The 17459-nt window shown below is 41.3% G+C and overlaps 1 protein-coding gene across 2 annotated transcripts in view; it reads right to left on the bottom strand.

The window, feature by feature from the left end:
* Positions 1-15289, bottom strand: part of NT5C3A (5'-nucleotidase, cytosolic IIIA) — a 49590-nt gene extending 34301 nt beyond the window's left edge. Inside the window, exon 1 of one of the 2 annotated variants that reach the window (XM_032758366.2) lies at positions 15070-15289. In XM_032758366.2, coding sequence (XP_032614257.1) covers positions 15070-15222 — 153 coding nt within the window. In that variant the 5' untranslated portion in view covers positions 15223-15289. The remainder of the gene's footprint in view (positions 1-15069) is intronic. The other variant, XM_032758367.2, reaches the window with a different exon arrangement.
* Positions 15290-17459: the final 2170 nt, after the last annotated feature.

Raw genomic sequence — 17459 nt, 5'->3', positions numbered from 1 at the left:
GGAAACCCATGAATGTGGACCTCATAAGTTAGTTTTCTGAAATCTATAGTGAATCACATGATTTATGCTTGCTATAAGTGTACTAGAAGGGATTCAAAAGTGAGTAAAATATATATTAAAGCTTTATTATCTATAATAACTTATGTTTCTCGTATAGTTTTAGCCAAATTAAATTTCAGTAGCTCAAAATTAAATAATTATATATGCAATGCCTCCGAGACCCCCTGGGTCACTTTAATCATCTCCAACGATTATGGCAGGCATTCAGGGATCAGGCCCTGTTTTCTACAGTGCTAAGTGCTCAGGTTACAAATTGTTGCTCAAAATTTGGCATAATGCTGGATATGTCCCTATATCCTATCTTTTTAAACTTTAAGAAAGATGTATGACATCACTAAACATTCTGCTATCTCCAAATCTGAGGGCTCAAATGGAATATTGTTTAGAGATAATTTTTTAATGCATTACATAATTAAACCTACTTTGAGAGAGTATCATGTCTAAAAGTAAGTTGGACAAAATTAGCTTTATTAACAGAGGGGAGAAGAAAGGGCAATATTTATTGAATAACTACTATGCGGTAAGCACTGTTTACAACTTTATGTATATCATCTCTTTTTCAATCTTAATCCAGGAAGACACTTAAAATAGTATACTGTTAGAATTCCCCAAAATATAATTATTTTAAAACATCAAGTGAAATAAAATACAAACACTAAGAACATATTCTTTATTAATTATTATTATTAGGCCTTACAGCAACATTGCATGACAAAGACAAAATACATTCTTAATATAATACCCTGAAGTAAACAAGGCATAAGAGTATCTAGGTGAATCATCCCCATTCTAGATAACTGGAAATTGAAGCTTAGAAAAGTTTAGTATCTTGTCCAAGGATAAACCATTAAAATGTGGCAGCGCTGAGATTTGAACCAAGGACTTACCAACTACTAAACTTTCAAAGACCACCCCATTCCCTTACAAGATTGTCTTCTGTTCAAGCCATAGAGTCTATAACTTGTTAAAGGAAAAAGATACTGTATATCATTACTAAATAAGCCATACACAAATAATTACAGAACAAAAATTATGGAACACTAGAGTTTCCTATCTTACCAAAATTAGGAACATGTGACAAAATCTCTTTTATGTACATATTATACACAAAATAGAATTTTTATTCTATTTATCTAGCTTAGAAAGACATCAAAATTTTAAAAATTGATGACAGGCCGGGCACAGTGGTTCACGGCTGTAATTCCCGCACTTTGGGAGGCCGAGACAGGTGGATCACAAGGTCAGGAGATCGAGACCATCCTGGCTAACATGGTGAGAACCCGTCTCTACTAAAAATACAAAAAAATTAGCCAGGCATGGTGGCGGGAGCCTGTAGTCCCAGCTATTCGGGAGGCCGAGGCGGGAGAATGGCGTGAACCCAGGTGATGGAGCTTGCAGTGAGCCAAGATTGCACCACTGCACTCCAGCCTGGGTGAAAGAGGGAGACTCTGTCTCAAAAAAAAAAAAAAAACCAAAACCATAAAAATTGGCAACAAATCTACACCTGCTTAAATTACCCAAACAGGGAAACTTTATCCAAAAGCTTCAGAGTACAAGAATCAAACTGAATGCTGACTGTGCTACTTAACTAATTAGTTCCTAAGTGAGTTAACAGAAAATTAGGAAAGTAACTACAACTAGACTGTGTTTTAAGGATTAAATAAATGCGTAGAGTATACCTGGTCAAAGTAGACACCTCTAAATTTTAGTTTTTCCCTAGTTACAGAACGATAGCACAGTGCCAAATTAACCCAAATGGGAGTCAGTTTCTAACTGCTTTCTAGTTCTAGTCCCAGTGAAGCCTCCTTTTTTCTTAAGCCAACTATAGTGAGTTTCTATTTTGCAACATTTTGCTATGCTGTATATAATGCTTGGGTTCTCAACTTTTTCCAGTCTCATCGAATTTTATCTAGCAACTTGTTCCCTTAGAACCCTAACCATTTGACAGAGAAATCCAGATAGACTGAAAAACTGATCTTTTCCACTGGGGAAAGTCTGCGTAACTAATGATATCGGAGATAAGGTAAAGGAGCAGGCTGTGCCTTCTGACAAGGCAGTAGAGAAGACAGAATGGGGACAGGAAGGATCTTGCAGGCACTGGCTATTTACTTCCACCTAATTACAAGAAGGAACTTGGCAAACAAATGAAGCAACTCGTTAATGAACTGCTAAACTACTTTGTAATCTATTAGCACCTTGAAAATGAGGAAGATAGCATATATGAAAAAAATGACAAAATGGCATTTAAGTCTATAATGGCAGAAGGTTGTCATACTTGGTTTAAGTTGTATAGATTAATAGTTTAAGCAACTCTGAGAGTTAACATAAAAGTGCGTAACACGAGAAAGACAATTTGATATAGAATAGCAGTGTGTCACAATGGCCAGAGAAGTCTGCCACCTGCTGATGGAAAAACTGAATTGTATAGATTTCCCTACTGCTGTTTTTAAGGAGAGAAAAAAAACCTATCAGGTATGGTTTAATGACATTACATGTCAAGTTGTTAGGCTGAAGATATAAACTACAATCTCTAATTTAAAAGAGAATAAAGATTAAAATAGGACTTAAGATTCTTTATATATCTCTCTCTTTAATAACTCTCTCTAAATATGTGATGCCTGAACTATTTTTATTTTTATTTTTTATTTATTTATTTTTTGAGACAGAGTCTCACTCTGTTGCCCAGGCTGGAGTGCAATGGTGCAATCTTGGCTTACTGCAACCTCTGCTTCCCGGGTTCAAGCGATTCTCCTGCCTCAGCCTCCTGAGTAGCAGGGATTACAGGCATCTGCCACCACACCCAGACAATTTTTGTATGTTTAGTAGAGATGGGGTTTCACCATGTTGGTCAGGGTGGTCTCAAACTCCTGACTTTGTGATCCACCCGCCTCGGCCTCCCAAAGTGCTGAGATTATAGGCGTGAGCCACCATGCCTGGCCAACTGAACTATTTTTGAAGCAAACAAAAGAGGTAAATACGGAAACTATTTAACATAAAATACACAGGGAACATTCAAACTACTATGAACATTAAGGATAATCCAAAACACTGTGCAAAAAATATAAAGTCCTATAGATTTCACCTCTGCAATCCATCTCTTTTCTGTCTTCCTCTTTCTACTGCTCCCATAACAGTTTAATACTTCATTATCTTTAATACTGGCTTATTTTAATTCCTGCTCCCCACCTCCAGATTCTAATAATACTAATTTAGTGTGTGCTCAGTTATTGGTTTAATTGTATCAAAACACATTCCAGATGGTATCACTTATTTTAAAAACCATACCCAAAGCCTCTCTAGCAAATAAATTGCAAATATCTTATACTAACAGAGATGTTCTACAATGTGGTCCCAACACACTTTAAAAAATCTTGTTGCTTTTAAAAAACCGATTTAAAAATATATATAAAAGCAATACATGCTCATGATATGTCAAACAATATAAAAAGTTAAAGGATGAAAAAGTTGAAGTCTCCCTTCCCGGTCTCATCCTCCCAAGTCCACTGTCATTAGTAAAACTAGAAACAGCTTCTAAAGTTTTTGTTTTGTTTTGTTTTTTTAATTTCCAATGGCATAAGGATATATACATGTGTATTTCTTTTGGGAGCACAACTGTTCTGCAACTTGCCTTTTCCCCTTGTCACCATTTCTTGAGCTTTTTAAAATGTTAACACAGCCTGGCACAGTAGCTCACACCTGTAATCCAAGCACTTTGGGAGGCTGAGGCAGGTGGATCACCTGAGGTCAGGAGTTCGAGACCAGCTTGGCCAACACGGTGAAACCTCATCTCTAATAAAAATACAAAATTAGCCAGGCGTGGTAGCAGGTTCCTGTAATCCCAACTACTCAGGTGGCTGAGCCACGAGTTGAAGCTGGGAGACAGAGGTTGCAGTGAGCTGAGATCACATCACTACACTCCAGCCTGGGCAACAGAGAGAGACTCGGTCTCAAAAAAAAAAAAAAAAAAAAAAGTTATACAGATTTTTTTTCACAGCTGCCCAATATTTTATTATACAAATGCACCATCATTCATTTAACTAATGTATACTGCCTTTAATAAAGTAAATGAAAGTACCTATTTTTCTATATCCTCATCACTCTCTCTTTATACAGTAATTGTCTGGCAGCACCAATTCTATTATTTGCGAGCAAGTAACCAGGACGTTTTGTTACACATAAAATTTGCATTTTGTTGTGGTAAGAATTTGAATTGTTTACTTAAATGATTCTCAAGCTTTAGCACACATCACAATCACCTGCAGGGCTTTTTAAAACAGACTGCTGGGTCCAACCTCAAAGTTTCTGATTGTTTGTCTGGAGTAGGGCTAGATAACTTGCATATATAACAAGTTCCTGCTCAATGTTGATGCCATGGTCTGGGACCACTCTTTGAATACCATTGGTGTAAAACACTAGTATATGGGATCCTGTATTTCAAAATAAGGTTTCATCCTTCTCTAGTTGTCATAGTTTATATAACCAGCTCTTATGAGCCTTAGCCAGGTTGTAAAAAATTGCTGTATTGTAGGAAAAAATGCCCACCTCTTGCCTGCCAATCAATGGCTAGTATTGGTAACTGAAGTGAAGAAAGTAAAAGGATCTAAAGATGTAATGAGCCTGGGCAACATAACAAGACACTGTCTGTTTTTGTTTTTGTTTTTTTCGAGACAGAGTCTTGCTCTGTTGCCCAGAGCTGGAGTGCAATGGCGTAATCTTGGCTCACAGCAACCTCTGCCTCCCGGGTTCAAGTAATTCTCCTGCCTCAGCCTCCCGAGTAGCTGGGATTACAGGCTTCTGCCACCATGCCTGGCTAATTTTTGTATTTTTAGTAGAGACAGGGTTTCACCATGTTGGCCAGGCTGCTCCAGAACTCCTGACCTCAAGATCCGCCCACCTTGGCCTCCCAAAGTGCTGGGATTACAGGCGTGAGCCACTGTGCCCAGCCACAAGACCCTGTCTCTAAAAATAAAATTAGCCAGGCATGGTGGCACATGTCTGTAATCCCAGCTACTTGGGAGGCTGAGGTGGGAAGACGGTTTGAGCCCAGGAGGTCGAGGTTGCAGTGAGCTATGATTGCACCACTGCATTCCAGCCTGGCTCACAGAGTGTGATCCCATTTCTTAAAATAAATGAATGAATGAAAGAAAGTAATGGCTTTTAGTCAGAAAAAAAATTGTGAATAAATTTAAAATTAAGTATCCAGTTCAAAGGGGACTCCATCTGTTAGGTAAATGAATTCACAACAAAAGGAAAGAGAAAAAAAATTGTAAAGCTAAAACTGTTTCAGGAAGGAGCTGTTTCTAGCTAATATACAAGTAGCTCACTAGATAAGAGAACAACTTTTCATTAAAGTTGAAAATGTGGTTAACTTGTGGCATACAGATAATCTACAGGAAACGTGACAAACATGATTTGAAAGCACAAAGTCATATATGCCTGGTACAAACATTTCCATATTTACAAATTTGGGAATTCAAGATCATCTTGAATATAGACTTTGATAATGTTAAGAGTTTAGTGGGCTGGGCACAGTGGCTCATACCTATAATCCCAGCACTTTGGGAGGCAGAGGTAGGAGGATCGCTTAAGCCCAGGAGTTTGAGATCAGCTGGGCAACATGGCAAAAACCCATCTCTACAAAAAATACAAAAATAAGCCAGGCATGGTGGCATGCACCTGTAGTCCCAGCTACCTGGGAGGTTGAAGTAGGAGTATCACTTGAGTTAAGCAGGTCAAGGCTGCAGTGAGCCATGATGGTGCCACTGCACTCCAGCCTGGGTGACTGAGCGAGACACTGCCTCAAAAAAAAAGAAGAATTTAATGTATTTTTCTGTTTTTCAAACTGGAGCAATCATGATTTTTATCCTTCAAACATCACCACAGCCATGAATCATTACCCAATGTCATTTCCTGTTTCTTTATCACATAGCCTTTTGTTGCTATGTCTCATAACCTTACACAGGTTGAGTATCCTTTACCGAAACTGCTTGGGACCAGATTTCGGGTATTTTGGGATTTTGGAATATTTGCACATACATTATATCTTGGGGATGGTGCCCAAGTCTAAATATGAAATTCATTTATGTTTCACATCGACCTTATATACATGGCCTAAAAGTAATTTTATAAAATATTTTACACAATTTTGTGACTAAAACAAATTTGTGTACTCTGAACCATCAGAAAGCAAAGGTGTCAATATCTCAGCCACTTGTGTGGCATCATGTCAGCGTTCAAAAAGTTTCAGATTTTGAAGCGTTTTGGATTTCAGATTTTCAGATTAGGGATGCTCAATCTGGATTCATTTTGGAGTACTGTTAGGTCTACAGTTTTGAAGCTAGTTGTGACACATCTCACTAGGACATATGAAGGAGGTGGCTATGTGTTGAGAGCTACTTAAAATCTAGATATTTCAAGTATGAATGAATATATCTTTACTCGGGGTAAACAAAAGATACAAGCTGACGGGCATGGTGGCTTATACCTGTAATTCCCAGCATTTTGGGAGGCCGAGGCGGGCGGATCACCTGAGGTCAGGAGTTCAAGACCAGCCTGGCAAACATGGAGAAAGTCCGTCTCTCCTAAAAATACAAAACTTAGCTGGCCGTGGTGGTGCATGTCTATAGTCCCAGCTACTCGGGAGACTGAGGCATGAGAATTGCTTGAACCTGGGAGGCAGAGGTTGCAGTGAGCTGAGATCATGCTACTGCGCTCCAGCACAGAGCGAGACTTGGTGTCGGAAAAAAAAAAAAAAAAAAAGATAGAAGCTATTCTGAGTTTGTGTTCTCTGCTGCTGTATTATGAGTACCCAATTAATAGACTCTCTCGCTTTCTTTCTTACTAATAATATCTCATTTTTGTTGGAAGGTGGCAAATGTGCTCAATCATAAAACAATTCTTCAACTTCACTTACATAAGGGTGGCCATATAACCTTGTTCTCTCCAATTATCTGTAAGCAGAAAATTCAGCTTGACTGAAACAGGTATTTTCTTCCCTGATTCCGTCTTTCTGTTGCCTGAAACATGGACGCATTGGCCATGACTGCAACGACCATCTTATGACCATGAAGAAAAGACAACGGAAATGTCAAAGACCTATGCCTTGGTATCCTTATGGCCCTAATTAACATAAGCAACTGCCTGTTTTTTTGAATTCTCATTCCATTAGAAAAACAAAATTTACTGTTTATTGAAGTCACCGTTTTGGGGTCTCTCTTTCTCTTAGTCGAGTACAACTAATTTTTAAAGAGACCAGCTAGTCAGGTGGCTCATGCCTGCAATCCCAGCACTTTGGAAGGCTGAGGTGGGAAGATTGCTTGAGCCCAGGATTTTGAGAGCAGCCTGGGCAACACAGCAAAGTCCTGTCTCTACAGAAAATAAAAAATTAGCCAGGCATAATGGCTCATGCCTATATTCCCAGCTACCTGGGAGGCTGAAGCAGGAGGAATACTTGAGCTCAGGAGTTTGAGGCTACAGTGAGCTATCATCATGTCACTGCACTCCAGCCCAGGCAACAGAATGAGACCTTGTCTCAAAAATAAATAAGACCAAAAGAAAAGCACCCATCCCAACCCTCAAGGAACATAAATAATAATAAACAATACAAGACACTGTATAAATTGCTAAATTACGAGAAATCATCAGGAAATGCCAAAAGAATTCAGAGAAAATGTTTTACAAAACAAATCAAGAATTCAAAACAGGTCCTAAAAAGTCTTAAATCTAAGCACTGATATAAATTAGATAAAAATTGAGATATGGAGATATTTTAAAAGTCTGGGCTGGGCACGGTGGCTCACGCTTGTAATCCCAGCACTTTGGGAGGCCGAGGCGGGCGGATCATGAGGTCAGGAGATCGAGACCATGGTGAAACCCTATCTCTACTAAAAATACAAAAAATTAGCCAGGCGTGGTGGGGGGCGCCTGTAGTCCCAGCTACTCGGAGAGGCTGAGGCAGGAGAATGGTGTGAACCCGGGAGGCGGAGCTTGCAGTGAGCAGAGATTGCGCCACTGCACTCCAGCCTGGGTGGCAGAGCGAGACTCCATCTCAAAAAAAAAAAAAAAAAAAAAAAAAAAAAGTCTGTCCAGGTATGGTGGTTCACACCTATAATCTCAGCACTTTGGGCAGCCAAGGCAGGAGGATTGCTTGAGCCCAGGAGTTTAAGACCAGCCTGGGCAAACAGTGAAACCCTGTCTCTACAAAAAAGAAAAAAAACATCAACTTAGCCAGGTGTGGCGGCACATGCCTGTAGTCCCAGCTACTCAGGAGGCTGAAGTGGGAGGACTGCTTGAGCCCAGGAGTTTGAGGCTGCAGTGAGCCATGATCGCTTCATTGTACTCCAACCTGGCAGCAGAGTGAGATCTAGTCTCAAAAATAAAATAAAATAAAAAGTCTATTTGATTCACTAAAGCAGTTGTTTAAAACTTGGGTTGCTTCTCCCTTCCTTTTTAAAATACAGACTCAATAGTGGGCTTTCAATTCACTCAGTATAATACCCAGAAAACATCTGATATTTTCTTTTTTTTTTTTTTTTGAGATGGAGTTTCGCTCTTGTTCCCCCGGCTGGAGTGCAATGGTGTGATCTCGGCTCACTGCAACCTCTGCCTCCTGGGTTCAAGTGATTCTCCTGCCTCAGCCTCCCAAGTAGCTAGGATTACAGGCGTGTGCCACCACGCCTGGCTAATTTTTCGTATTTGTAGTAGAGACGGGGTTTCTCCATGTTGGTCAGGCTTGTCTCGAACTCCCAACCTCAGGTGATCCACCCGCCTTGGCCTCCCAAAGTGCTGGGATTACAGGTGTGAGCCACCGCGCCCGGCCCTTTTTTCTTTTTTTTAACTGCTCCTTGAGGAGCAGGGCTAACTCATAGGCAATGCACCCAGAGTTGGCCTATATTGTCTTAAAGTGGAAGAAGGGAAGAAGTTTTTGTTAACAGTTTATCTACTAGGACCAGGCACAGTTGGCACACACCCGTAATCCCAGCATTTTGGGAGGCCAAGATGGGTGGATCTCTTGAGCCCAGGAATTTGAGAACAGCCTGGGCAATGTGGCAAAACCCCCCATCTCTACAAAAAATACAAAAATTAGTTGGGCGTGGTGGTGCATTCTTTAGTCCTGGCTACTCTGAAGGCCGAGATGGGAGGATGGCTCGAGCCCAGGAGGTAGAGGTTGCAGTGAGCTGAGATTCAACCACTGCACTCCAGCCTGGGTGACGGAGTGAGACCCTGCCTCAAAAATAAAATAAAATAAAAAAAGAAGTTTATGTCCTAGAAAGAAACACAGTATACTAAAGTTTTAAAAAAACCACATCAGCTACTTAAGTAATAGTTAACATTAACAACAAAGCAATAAATCATTGAGATGTTTAAATTGGAAATGACCATTTTTAACCAGTTGTGGAGGTTCTAGTGACCGTTCCATCTCCCCTATCCCACATCAGCTACTTAAGTAATAGTTGACGTTAACAACAAAGCAATAAATCGTTGAGATATGTTTAAATTGGAAATAACCATTTTTAACTGGTTGTGGAGGTTCTAGTGACCGTTCCATCTCCCCTATCCTGCTGTCTAAGTAATTTCCTCCCTTCCTGTTGCTCTTTAGGGGCTAAGCTTAAGACTACACATTCGTTCTAGTGTTGTGCTTGCATTTTACTTCACTGGATAAATACTCTACTTTAGAAAATTTAATAAAAGATATTAGAATAACTGAATAAGATTAAGCAATCTCTCTTTTTTTTTTCCTTTTGGCTCTTTCTTTGAATTCTAGTCTCATCTTCTTTTTGGTAGCTTTATTAGAGAAAAACTGAAAATTTGCTGATAAAAATAGAATACATTCTGGTATTGCAGGAGAAATTAGAAAAGAAGTTGGTATGTAACATTTGAAAGAGGTGTCATTTAGCAGGAAAAATCAGATTAACTGGATAGAAGTAAAGAATGAAGTAGGTGGAAGCAATTAATCTAAGGCTGCAAATAATAAGATATAGTATAATAAGAATATGGAGAATAAGTAACTATAACTCAGTATGAGTAGCACACTTTATTTTTTTATTTTATTTTTTTTTGAGATGACATCCTGCTCTGTCACCCAGGCTGGAGTGCAATGGTGCAATCCTGGCTCACTACAACCTCTGCCTCCTGGTTTCAAGCGATTCTCCTGCCTCAGCCTCCCAAGTAGCTAGGATTACAGGCACCCGCCACCATGCCCAACTAATTTTTTAAATTATTTTTAGTAGAGACGGGGTTTTGTCATGCTGCCCAGGCTGGTCTCGAACTCCTGACCTCAGGTGATCCACCCGCCTCAGCCTCCCAAAGTGCTGGGATTACAGGCGTGAGCCGCCGCACCTGGCCCAGAGTAGTACACTCTTTCAGAAAGACAAGATGTTCCATATTCCCTCAAAAGGCATCTGTCCACACCTCCCCTAGAACTTTGCTAGACTGATTATTCTTTCTCCTCCTCTTATCTTTAACCATTTGCTTTTCACTACTCCTCTGCCCACCAACATACTCATGTGCCAACCATTCGAAAAACAAAACAAAATACCCATCCTCAGCACAACTATTTCCTCTGCCCAATAGTCATTTTTTAGTTTTCTTCACGTCATTGTTTTACCAATGGCGGCTCAACCCACTGCTACAGACCAACTTTTAAGATAAGTTAAAAGTTAAACTTTTTTTAAGATCAGACCAACTTCTGATCTTGTCATCAACTCCTGACCTTAGAGAAGATGGACATAGCTAATTCTGTCCCTTCTTTTAGAAACATTTCCTATTATTCCACCTCTGACAGCTTTCAGCATCTTTACTGAACTTGGCATTGCCAAGTTTTCTGTTTTCTTCTCGCCGTAAAACTATGGATGAGAAATAATATCCAGCTCCACACTTGCCATTGAGAGGCTAGACATTTGGGAAAATATTATTTCTAGTCCCGATTTATCTTTAGAGCACTAGCCTTCCATTTTCAGTTGCTATTGCTAATAATAACAATAACTAATGTATATATTGGTTACTCTGGGCCAGGCACTTTTCTAAGCACTTTAAATATATTAACTATTTCATGAACATTTCTAGTTGGTCATTCCTTGATCATCTCAAATTTCATATGACTTAAAGTGAACTTGTTATTCCACATTTCCCTTACCTCCTGGCTACTGTCCAAACCTGCCCTTTTCCTTCTCTTCATCTTGGCTAATAATATAACCAGAATCAGCAGTTACCTGATAACCTTAAAGTTATTTCTCCTTACAATTAATCCCTTTATTTAATGATCACAAATAATAAGCTCTGAAAGAAAGCAATTATGTTCTAGGCACTGTGTTATCTCATTTAATCTTCACAACCTATGAAGTAGGTCCTATCATTATCTCCCAAATAATAGATGAAAAATGGGAGATTCAGAGAGGTTAAGTAATTTGCCCAAGGTCACATGGCTTGATAAATGAGAAAAACTAGATTCAAAACTAGGTTTGTATGACTCTACAGTCTGTGCTGCCACAAAGTCCCGTTGATTTTATCTCTGAAATGTTTGTCTCCTGATCCCTTATTTCCATACCTGTTGCTAGTGGCATAGTTTAAGGTCCCTAATCATCTTTCGCAAGCAATACTACCAACCTCCTGAATTTATTTCTTTCCAGGATCTTCCCTTCCAGTCCACCTTATCTCATCTTCATAAAACATACTGTTGGGTTTTTTGTTTCTTTGTTTTGAGACTCTGGGTGACTCTGTCACCCAAGCTTGAGTGCAATGGTGTGATCACGATTCACTGCAGCCTCGACCACCTTGACTCAAGAGATTTCACCTTCGGCCCCTAAGTAGCTGGGACTACACTACAAGTGTGGACTGCACTGACTAATATCTTTATTTTTTGTAGAGAAAGGGTCTCCCTATGCTGCCCAGGCTGGTCTCGAACTCCTGGGCTCAAGGGATCCTCCCGCCTCAGCCTCCAATAGTGCTGAGATTGCAGGTGTGAGCCACCGTACCCTGCCAAAGCAAACCTTTGATGATCCTTTGTTGCAAAATAAAGAGCAAACTCTTTATAATGGCTTTACAAAATTCCTTTACAATTCGGTTTCTTGATCCCATTCCCTATCTTGCTTTCCTTCTTTCTTTCTTTTTTTTTTTTTTTTTGGAGACAGGGTGCTCCCACCTCACCCACCCAAAGTGCTGGGATTACAGGTGTGAGCCACCATGCCTGGCCATGACTGGCTTCTTCTGTACATTAATCTTGCTGCCCTATGGGATATTTCAGCTGTAGCATACACAACCCACTAGCAACTTCCTCATGTCTCTCAATTAAAAACTCTTGCAATACAATGCATCATTTTGAGCCAAGTCCCAGAAGTTACTGGTTTTCTTAGCCAGTTAGATAGGCCCAACTTGGTTAGGTAGTTAACTCCGTTAGCTGTGACCAATATGAGCTATGTCTGTTGGACATCATGGGTTTGCAGAGATTTTTCTGAGGGAGGAGGGTAGAGGATGGACAGAGCAGACCTACATTATTACAGAAAGATAGAAATAGGATTCCAACCCAGGTCTTCTGACCCCCAGTCAAATACTTCTTCCACTTGAAGAAGCAACCTATTAAAATTTAAAAAGTTAACATGAAGCTCTTTTCACTTTTTCCATTGAAAAGCTACTAGCAGGCTACACATATATTACAATCTGAATTAATATACTACGCATACATGTAAGTATTGACTGATTTCTTTAGCACCAGTAAGTTTGTATTCTTGATAGGTCTTCATTATTTGTCACAAAGATAGCAAACTGTTCCTATGATGGTATCATTGAAGGATTTTGTGAACACACTGATTTTTAACCTTACTTGGCTTAGATAAGTGGTATACAGACCAATCCACAGTTTAAGCACAGACAGGGAGATTCGGCAACTTGGTTTTTTCCCCTACATAGGCATTATTAACCTTGGGTTGTGGGCAAAAGAAAGCCAAGTTTTCTAAGCAGGAAAGCAACAAAAGCAAAATGAAACTTCTGAGATAAAACCATTTGCTGCTGTGGGCATACAGAAGTGGGAGAAACGAATTTTTTTTTATTACAATTTTTATTTATTTATTTATTTATTTATTTATTTATTTATTTTGTTTTATTATACTTTAGGTTTTAGGGTACATGTGCACAATGTGCAGGTTTGTTACATATGTATCCATGTGCCATGTTGATTTCCTGCACCCATTAACTCGTCATTTAGCATTAGGTATATCTCCTAATGCTGTCCCTCCCCCCTCCCCCCACCCCACAACAGTCCCCGGAGTGTGATGTTCCCCTTCCTGTGTCCATAAGTTCTCATTATTCAATTCCCACCTATGAGTGAGAATATGCGGTCTTTGGATTTTTGCCTTTGCGATAGTTTACTGAGGATGATGTTTTCCAGTTTCATCCATGTCCCTACAAAGGACATGAACTCATCATTTTTTATGGCTGCATAGTATTCCATGGTGCATATGTGCCACATTTTCTTAATCCAGTCTATTGTTGTTGGACATATGGGTTGGTTCCAACTCTTTGCTATTGTGAATAGTGCCACAATAAACATACGTGTGCATGTGTCTTTATAGCGGCATAATTCATAGTCCTTTGGGTATATACCCAGTAATGGAATGGCTGGGTCAAATGGTATTTCTAGTTCTAGATCCCTGAGGAATCGCCACACTGACTTCCACAATGGTTGAACTAGTTTACAGTCCCACCAACAGTGTAAAAGTGTTCCTATTGGAGAAATGAATTTTAATAAGCCTTTAGAATTATTAAGACCCTTTAAGAATAAATTAATTCAAAATTAAGGAATATTATTGGAATATGAGACAAGTGGGAATTAACTCTTTTTTTTTTTTAAGAGACAGGGTCTCACTATGTTTCCCAGGCTGGAGTGCAGTAGCTATTCACAGGTGTGATTATAGCCTTGAACTCCCAGACTCAAGTGATCCTCCTCTCAGCCTCCCAAATAGCTGGGACACTGGCTAATTTTAATTATGCAAATACGTCTGTATTCAACCTGGGGTCAATACAACCAACAGGACAAATCGTGTCTTTCATCAGTTTGAACATATTGCAGGTGCTGAGAAATTCCAAGTATTACACCCTCAAATGATATTATTTAGTGTAGATTTTAAATTTTTTTTCTATCATAATCATATGACCCTAGATGTTCACATGTATAGCACACGGTCAGGCGTATATACCCAGGATTATGCATTTCAGGAAATACATAAGCATGCAAGTTTGTGCAAGAATTGTCTTCCTGAGGGAGTTCTAACTAAAATACAAAACGAAACTAAATATCCTCATTTTTGAAACAATTACTTATAAGGTATCTCAAAGGGAATTCTTGGGACACCCTCTTCCATAAAAAATTAAATTCGAAAATTTATACAAGAGCTTTGAGAGTTAAGATGAAAACGAAGATACTTCGTGGGAGTTTTGAGACAAGAAGGAATACATTCAAATACAAAATAAACTATCCTAAATTTCTCCTGGATTGTTATTCTTGTAAAATTTTAGATATTGCACATTTTCATAATCGAACTCATGGCAGCCCCAACATAAAACAACTAGTCCTCTGCGGGAATTGCAACTAGATTAGCGGCAACGGTTTGACGCGGATCCGGGGGGAGGGCGGGAGCAAGGCAGGGAGAGAAGGAGCGACCAGCCCAGGGCATGCAGCTTATCTCTAGAGAAACGGGTTTTGCAGCACAAAGTAGCCTGTGTCCGATTCATCTTTTTCTGCCTTGCTCCTTCAAACGGAAACCTAACAAAGACCACGGGCAGCCGAGGGCCGCAGCCGGGGACCCAACCCTGGTCACCAAGCCCGCGGAGTGGCCGCACGCGGGGCGGCCGGGTCCCCCAAGCTGCGCGTCCCGAGCTAGCGAGATCCCAGCCTGACAGGCGACGCCGGCAGCTCCCAGTCGCGACCGAGCAGCGGCCCAGCACAGGCTGCCGAGGCCAGCGGACGGCCCAGCCGGCCCCTCGCGTGCTCTGGGCGCGCCGAGCCTCCACACTCACCATCTCGATGATCTTGGTCTTCCGCCCCGTCTTCCTCTTCAAGGTGAATATGTACTGAGCCAGCACCACCCCCGCCACCAGGGCGCACACGCTGGCGCTCGCTACCGCGCCCACCCTCGCCACGGCCGCGCGGTCCATGGACGGGGCCCTCATGCGCGTCCAGGCAGGAAAAAAACAGGCAACTCGCGGAGACTGCGAGTCTCGGAAGCGCGGGATCCCAGAGCACCACGGACGAGCCCGCGACGCCCCGCCCCGCGCAGCTCCGCCCCCACGAAGCCCCACCCACACGCCACCGAGGGGAGAGGCGGGGACGAGGCGGGAAGGGCGTGGCTTGTGCCCGGAGCCCAGGCTGGAGGCGGGCATTCCGCAGACTCAGGGTCTCGGGAGCTGCTGTCAGGGCAGGGCAGAGTATTGCAGTAATTATCCTTCTCTGCTAATGAGGATTAGGCCGTGGTTCGCTCGAGCCCCGCCCCAATAGAAATCTAATTCCAACCGCGGCCCGCTGAGAAGTCGGTCTCCGCCTTTGCGCCTCAGCCCCTCTGGACTCCGGCCCCCAGAAGGCGGCGCGGCACGGTGTGATCTGCGCAGTGGCGTCCGTTCTAAGTGCTATGACAACAGGGCGAAGATGGCTCAGAGGCTGGAGAGGGGCGGTGTCCCTTCCGCCGCAGCCGTCGGGTTTCTGCTACATCCCATTCGCCGCCTCCGCCATCCTTTCCTCCTCTGTGTGAGCAGAAGGGCTTGCAGTTGTTCTCTCCTGCCTAGTGTCTTCCAAGGGATAGATGCCATTTCCTCTGCTGGTCTCTGGGGGGTGACGAGGGGCGCAGGGGAGCTTCTTGGGGGAATCGCTCCAACTCTGTGGAGCTGGTGGTGCTGCCTGTTGGGGCTCTCTCTGCCCAGGACGTGGAACAACTTTCAGCCGGAGGACTAGAGGAAATAGTTGTGGGGGAGGAAAAATTGTTTCCTTCTAGCCTTTTAGGTTATTTGGCTGGTCTACAAATTAAATTGATGTAAGACAGAGGAACATGAGAAAAACGATTTGTCGACCGAAAGGTGAAATAACAGGCACCAAAACTTAAAGAAATCATGGTTAGTTTTATTATCGGCCAAGTTTGAGGACTTAAGCCTGGGAACACAGACTCAGTATAGACCGAGAACGTGTCCCAAAGTGAGTTAGCTGGGAGTATAGCCTGAAGAATACTGAGTTTTAATACCCAGAATATTTGATTATCAATATCTATATTACTGTGTCATTTTGTCGCCAAAGTAATTTTTTATGAATCCAGTTTTGCACCAAATAGCAATATGACTTAAATGTTGTCTGATTGTGAGGCCTAAGATGGTCACAGTCTCATTTATCTTTCTTCCTCAACAAAAACATCTTTTTTTCCATGTATTACCTATTATTTTGAATGGGTAGAGACTAAAGCCACGTTTCTATAATTTCAGGATTTTAAACATTTTGTAGACAATAACACTCGTCTTGAAGCTGTGTACAATCTAAAACAGAAATGGAGTTCCAAATTTTGTTTTTGTAATATGGCCCATCAACTGCACATGGGAAGAATGTGGGTACTCTGAAATATGATTTCTATTTTAACTAGTTATACTATATCATAGGTCTGATTATCATATATATGAGATGTTAAAGCTGTAGGAGTATAGTCAATTAGACTACAAACCCTGGTAGTAAATTTCCAGGAGGAAAGGGGGTCCATATGTTTTTTGTAAGTGTAAACTTTGTGTTTCTGAATCTAAGAGGGTTGGCCATGTTTGGAGACCATTTCAGCTTCTATGTGAATTAGCATATTAATTACTCTTGTTGAAAGAGATGGAAGATGTTGATATGGTTGACCCTGTATCCTCACCCAAATCTCATTTTGAATTATACTCCCATAATTCCCATGTGTTGTGGGAGGGACCTGGTGGGAGATAATTGAATCATTGGGGTGTTTTCTTCCATACTGTTTTCGTGGTAGTGACTAAGTATCATGAGATCTGATGGTTTTATCAGGGTTTCCGCTTTTGCGTCTTCCTCATTTTCTCTTTGTCTGCTGCCATCTATGTAAGATGGGACTTGCTCTTTGCCTTCCACTGTGATTGTGAGGCTTCCCCAGCCACATGGAACTGGAAGTCCAATTAAACCTCTTTCTTTTGTAAATTGCCCAGTCCGGGGTATGTCTTTATCAGCAGCCTGAAAACAGACTAATACAGATCTCTACAAGGAGAACTACAAAATACTGATGAAAGAAATCAGGCCAGGTGAGGTGGCTGGTGCCTGTAATCTCAGCACTTTGGAAGCCCAACGTTGGGGGATTGCTTGAGGCCACAAGTTTGAGACCAGTCTGGGCAACATAGCGAGACCCTGTCTCTACAATCCCTGCAAAACCAAA

This window comes from Hylobates moloch, unplaced genomic scaffold (genome assembly GCF_009828535.3).
Source record: "Hylobates moloch isolate HMO894 unplaced genomic scaffold, HMol_V3 SCAFFOLD_1, whole genome shotgun sequence".
Taxonomy (NCBI): Eukaryota; Metazoa; Chordata; class Mammalia; order Primates; family Hylobatidae; genus Hylobates; species Hylobates moloch.
This window is presented reverse-complemented; position numbering and strand designations above follow the sequence as displayed.